The sequence below is a fragment of the Dysidea avara genome, chromosome 5 (genome assembly GCF_963678975.1).
Source record: "Dysidea avara chromosome 5, odDysAvar1.4, whole genome shotgun sequence".
NCBI lineage: Eukaryota > Metazoa > Porifera > Demospongiae > Dictyoceratida > Dysideidae > Dysidea > Dysidea avara.
In genome coordinates, this window is record NC_089276.1 from 39,508,345 (window position 1) to 39,514,344 (window position 6,000).

The following is a 6,000-nucleotide window of genomic DNA, read 5'->3' on the forward strand; positions in this document are numbered from 1 at the left end:
ATATTAATTGACTCTTTAGTTTTGTCTCGGCTAGTGTATGCATTGCCTGCATGAGGTATGGTGCTGTCGGAGTCTCAGATCAACCGTCTTCAGCTTTTACACAATTGGGGTACACGTATTACTGCCAATTTACAGAGATCACCTCATGTGACTCACCACCACAAGAAACTGAATTGGCTATCAGTTCCATCTTTAGTGAAACATCATTCTTTGTGTGCCATGAATAACATCTACACTAATGAAAATAATAGTTTACTCAATCCATCAATTTCATTTTGACAAAATCACTGATATAAAACAAGATGTTCATCCAGATTTATTCCACCAGACTTTTGTAATTTAGCCTCCACAAAAACACTGTTTCAGCATACTGTGTCATATTGGTGGAATGAATTTCCAAACAACCTTTTTTCATCTTCCAACTTCCCAGCCACTATTTACAATCATTAAGTTTGTTGCTATATGAGTAGTAGTTGTACTTTGTAATCAGCTTGTTATGTGCATGTCTTGTTTAGTTTTGTTTTTCTTTGTAGTTGTAATTGTATACTGACTCTTTTGTTGCTTATCTGTGTATGTGTGTTCACTCCGGTAAGGAAGAATGGCTGTGCTGATTACCGTGAGGTTAAATCAATAATCAATCAATAAATTCAAGGTGGTATCCAAGAAAAAGTTGTGATAGTAGATTAATGGCAAAAAAAATAATAACGACAATTCAGATGAATTTGTGTTGTCTCCTCCACTCCAAGGATTAAGCACCAAGCTTACCTGAATTATTTTTCCATTAACCTACCATCACAGCCATTTCTTGGCCACTTTCACATCTTTTTCATCCTGATTTTTTTAGAGGCCACGCCATTTTCACAGCTTGAATGTTTGGTATAGATATTGTTTCTTTATGAATTTGCATATGTGTACCCCAAAACCAGCTGTAGGCCAGCTTGAAACTTTGTTGTCTTTTTCCTTTACTACAGGATCAAAGAACTATGTTCAATATATTTTATGTTGTAGAATTATTACATGAGTTCTGACTTGAACTCTCTACTGGGCAATCTGTAATGTAGCTGAAATTTCCACAGGATGGCTTGTCATGTTATTAAACTTGCTAGAGGGTGACTTATATAGCTAAACTCCCTACAAAGTTACTTGTTTGTAGTTGCACTCTCTATGGGGTGACTTGCAATGTAGCTGAACTCTCCACAAGGCGACTTGTTGTGTAGCTACTCTCTACATGGCTGAACACTCTACAGGATGACATGTACAATAGATGAAGTCTCTACAGGGTAATTTGTTTGTAGCTGAACTCTATACATAATGACTTGTTATGTAGTTTAACTTTCTCCAGAGTGACTTGAACTCTTTACATGGTAACTTGTAATGTAGCTAAGCTAACTTTGTAGCATTCTTTACAGGGTGAATTGTTCGTAGCTGAACTCACTACAGGGTGACTTATTTTGTAGCTGAATTCTCTACGTGTAATGTAGTTGAACTCATATATATTTTGTGCAAAAATACTTGTGTATGTAAAATAAAACTTGATTTATGCTGTATTACCTAGCTATAAAAGAACATTGTGCTCTAAGAGTTCTTCACAGTGTATACATGTGACTACAGCAATACTCATTTCATTGCCATATCCATTGAACAACTGCATAACTACTTCGGTGGTCTCGGAATAGTTTTGGGATAAGGTGGTGCATTGTGTTTAAGTACTTCTAAATGGACCATCTTTGGAGATTTTATAGCTATTTGAAAGAATTGAAAATAGCTATTTAAGTGATTAACTATGCAAAAAGTGTTGTTTTGCATATTATACAATATAGTGTATGGTCTGAGTATTCAATTAATCATAGCTTGACAGTGGCTAATGCTGTTCCTACCAAAGTTTCACCATAAATTGTCAATGAGCTACATATCCATGGGAATCTATTGTATTATAGCAAGGCACTTTTGATGGCCAGTGAAGGCTCTCTATCTACTGAGGACATTCATTACAGTCCCATCCATTTAACTGCTGATTTCAAACCAAGCTGTTCCAGCAAAGCATAAGGATCTTAGGGCAGCAAATTATCACTCATGATTTACAGTGTTCCAGAACAAGCACTAGAAGTGGACCCAGTAGTGCGACAAAAAGATATCTAGCCTAAGATACAGTACATAATTATTAATATTTATGACTTTACACTTAGTAGATTATTTTAAATTTTAAAAGAGTGTGGTAATTATATAGCTGGAATTGTAATGATGCATTTGTATATGTACATACAGACTTACGTATAAAATAACTGTTTTTCTTTCATCATTACAGGTTTATTATACTCCAGCTGGTCAAGGTTCAACATTGTCTACCAACAGTACAACTACAAGTATCGCACTCAGTGACCTGGTCCCTGGTGTAGAGTACTCCATCAATGTTACAGCAGTCACTACCACAGGAGGGAGGATTACTAGTACAACTGTTACTGCTATCACTTGTGAGTTAGTCCCATGTGTAGTATAGGTGTAAGTTATTTTCTCTTGTTTAGTAACCACTGCTTTGTTTCAAATAAGAATTCGTCCAATCAGTAACTGTTCTGAATGGGTAGTAAGTTACTTTCTAAATAATGTGTTTGTTGTGCACATGTTTTTTTTTGTTCAAAACTTTTCTATCTTTTTCAAAACTGCTTGGTAGCTTTTTACACCATCCATTAAACTAGTATGCAAAGTGAATAAAGTAAATAAAGTAGTCCTTTACGTTTGTGTTAAAAATAACACCAAAGCACCAAATGTTAGAGTGGTATATATTACTGTTATCATGTTGGTGGCTGTGGCCCACCCCTGCAAGTAGTGGTAACTGCCACCATTTATTGAGGATTCAATTACACACATGTACTCATATATACACATTTATTTGCCTAGCTATCCACCCTTCCACCACACCAAGCTCTATCATTGGCTACTCTTTTCCCTAATGCTAATTACATAACATTTTCCACAAAGCCAGTAGTGTACATGACAATACACAACAATCTTGCAACAAGAACACAATGACACCATAGTAGCAAATGAAATTATATGTACATGAGATCATGCATGACATGACAATATATAGATCATATAATATATGATATAGAGAGGATGAGTTTGGATGAATAATGGGCAACTGAGGAAATCATAGGGCGGGAAGTAAGCTCTTCCATAAACAGGGTAGATGAATGAACATAGCATTTGCGGCTTAGTATTGTCTGGAAAACAAGTGATGATAGCAAACTGCTAAGACATGTCAAACCGCAGCAATTGATGACCAGCAACCAAAATGACAGACAAAGCTATGTCACGAACACTAATATTGGAATATATTGATAAAGCATTACAGCTACATAATCAGCATCTACTTCACCCACCCTGAATCCTCAGTCACCACCTACAGTAACTAAAATAAATAAATATATATATATATTATAAGTAATAAAAGTTGTGCAATAGCAAAATGCAAACCTTACATAAACATACAATGTACAAGTGGCCATGCATATTATGTGCACATCTAATCTATATCCAAATAGTGGGCGGGTGAGTGGGAACTTTTTCTTTTACTAGGCCATTCACCTTTCGAGATCGTGGTGTGTCACGTGACCGCAAACTTGTTAAACCAGTTTGTCGATTACACAATACTTGAAACCATTTCAACATTACTGCATGTGCTTAGGTCATAGCACACCCTTAGGTCATAGTGTGCACTTAGGTCACAGCAATTATGTGTAAGTTCTTATGTTCCTACATCTGCAACATGCATGTTAACTTCAATTTATTGTGATGCAGTAAATTACATTTAATGCAGGTTAATTGCTTATTGTTTCTTTCTATTCATTTGTCTGTGTAAGCAATAATTGTTGCTATACTAACTTCAGAATCTTGTCAAGTGGTAGGTATTGGGTATATGTCATAGCAATATACACATCACCATGCACATGCTTAGGAACTGTGTGAAGATAGATATACCAAGGTTGTAGAATGTATGTATCCAAAATTATTGCAGAATCATCATTATATGATGGAGCAATTACAAAATAATATGATTATAGTAATGTACTAAAACAAGTTTTACCAAACTGCATGTGTGAGTAATAATTTTATACGATATAGGACGACAGGCAAAGGCAAAAGTTTGATGACATTATATCACAACTGATGGATGAAATAACATCAAGATGTTCTTGTACATTTAATATCATTAATGAAACTTTTAGTTGTCGAGGATCAATAGGAAACTTTGTGGACACTGTTGTATTTAGGGCAAGAGTTTCTTTACAAGATTCAGTTATTACTGCTGATGATGTTGTTGATGATATTACCAACTGGGTACAATCTTCACCATCAATATCTGTAGCTGCAGTTACTCTAGATGTAGATCCTAGCTGTCCAGCAATGCTTGATTCATTCAATTCAGCTGATTGTGTTGTAGTCACAACTTCATCATCATCATCCTTACCAATTGGTATAATTATTGGGGGAGCCACAGTTGGAGTAGTGGTTGTTATCCTAATAATCATTATTATTGAAGCTCTGATTGTAGTGTATTGCACTCGAAAACACTGTAGCAGGTAAATGCTGAATATGATAATGCACTAACACTGAGAGTGATAATTCCATGGTGGCGTGAGCTGATATGATTCCCCACTATCATTAGAAGGGGAACAGTATGCATAGTTACTGAAGTGTGTGTTTGACTGTTAATTATACAGAAATAGCTCAATGATTGTTAGTGTTACTAATGCAAATTTTATGGGCCTGTAGCTAGGGTTTGTAAAGAGTGAGGGTGAAGTGTTGAGGTCTAATAGTAAGGAACTTGCCACACAAACTATACTATAGACATACCATATTTAATTAGTTAAATACCTTATACCTTAGTTCAAACAATTAATATGACAACTAATTAAACATAACTTCTACTCAATGCTTAAAAACCAGATTTATTTTTAAAATTAATTGTGGCAGTACTCAAGTGCAGCTACTATTGAAGGTGCAGCATTTCACCAAGGAAGTATGGTGAAATATGGTGAAATATGGTGAAATATGGTGAAATATGGTGAAATATGGTAGCTTATAGTCCTAATTTACTCTTGCTTGTATTATGTATAGCAGCATCAAATCCATCAACAGACAACCTGAAAATGATTATGATGACAATAGACAACCTGAAGATATCTATGATGACAATAGACTACCTGAAAGCAATTATGATGATGTTGGATCAGTGTATGAAGCTATTCATCCAATAGCACCTGATCACCAGCCAGTCACTATGGAGAAGAATCCAGCTTGCCAATCAATGGTGTTAGCAAACAAAGCCAACATTGACCCAGATGAGAATGAATATGAGATCACCTCATTTCAACCAGCCTCATCAAATAATATGCAAAACGGTCCAACCTATGCTGAAACACAGTTTAAGTAACATGTACATATTGCAGTACTTGCCATGTATTTTTCATAGGAATGATAATCTTGTACTTTTCTACACATATATACACACATGTATTCTAGCACCATATTGCATATTTTGCACATGTCTAAACTATTACATTAGCAACTATAACAGCTAAATTATTAGACTATGTATGCCAACAAGCATTATCTGAGATGTACAGTGGCACATGATGTTAAGTATGAAAAATAAAACTGGTATCCCATTGTTCTAACATCAAGAGACATTGACGATATACTGTAGTAGTGATACTATTTGTCTTACATGCTTAGCTATTTGCTCTCCTGTTCTGACATAATAGTGACATTCAATTCTTCTTGTGGCATACTTTCAATTAACTATCTACAGTTATTAGATAAAACAGCAATGGCACCTATTTAAGAAATAGTCATGCATTTTATAAAACAAAATTTTACTCTTATTAGTAATTCACAGTTCGTTCACTGTCATGCAGCATAGCATGTAAAGGTTGCATTATTTATCACGTAGCATTTCTTATATTGAAAAATACAACACTTGTGTCATACAGTGCGGTA

At 35.1% G+C, this 6,000-nt stretch overlaps 1 protein-coding gene across 4 annotated transcripts in view; it reads left to right on the top strand.

Moving 5' to 3' along the window:
* Positions 1–5,662, top strand: part of LOC136256331 (hemicentin-1-like) — a 45,197-nt gene extending 39,535 nt beyond the window's left edge. For 3 of the 4 annotated variants that reach the window (XM_066049263.1, XM_066049265.1, XM_066049266.1), the window contains 4 exons: positions 2,306–2,471; positions 2,523–2,581; positions 4,123–4,580; positions 5,119–5,662. In XM_066049263.1, the coding sequence (XP_065905335.1) occupies positions 2,306–2,471; positions 2,523–2,581; positions 4,123–4,580; positions 5,119–5,434 (999 nt within the window). In that variant the 3' untranslated portion in view covers positions 5,435–5,662. The remainder of the gene's footprint in view (positions 1–2,305; positions 2,472–2,522; positions 2,582–4,122; positions 4,581–5,118) is intronic. The other variant, XM_066049264.1, reaches the window with a different exon arrangement.
* The last annotated feature ends 338 nt before the right edge of the window (positions 5,663–6,000 follow it).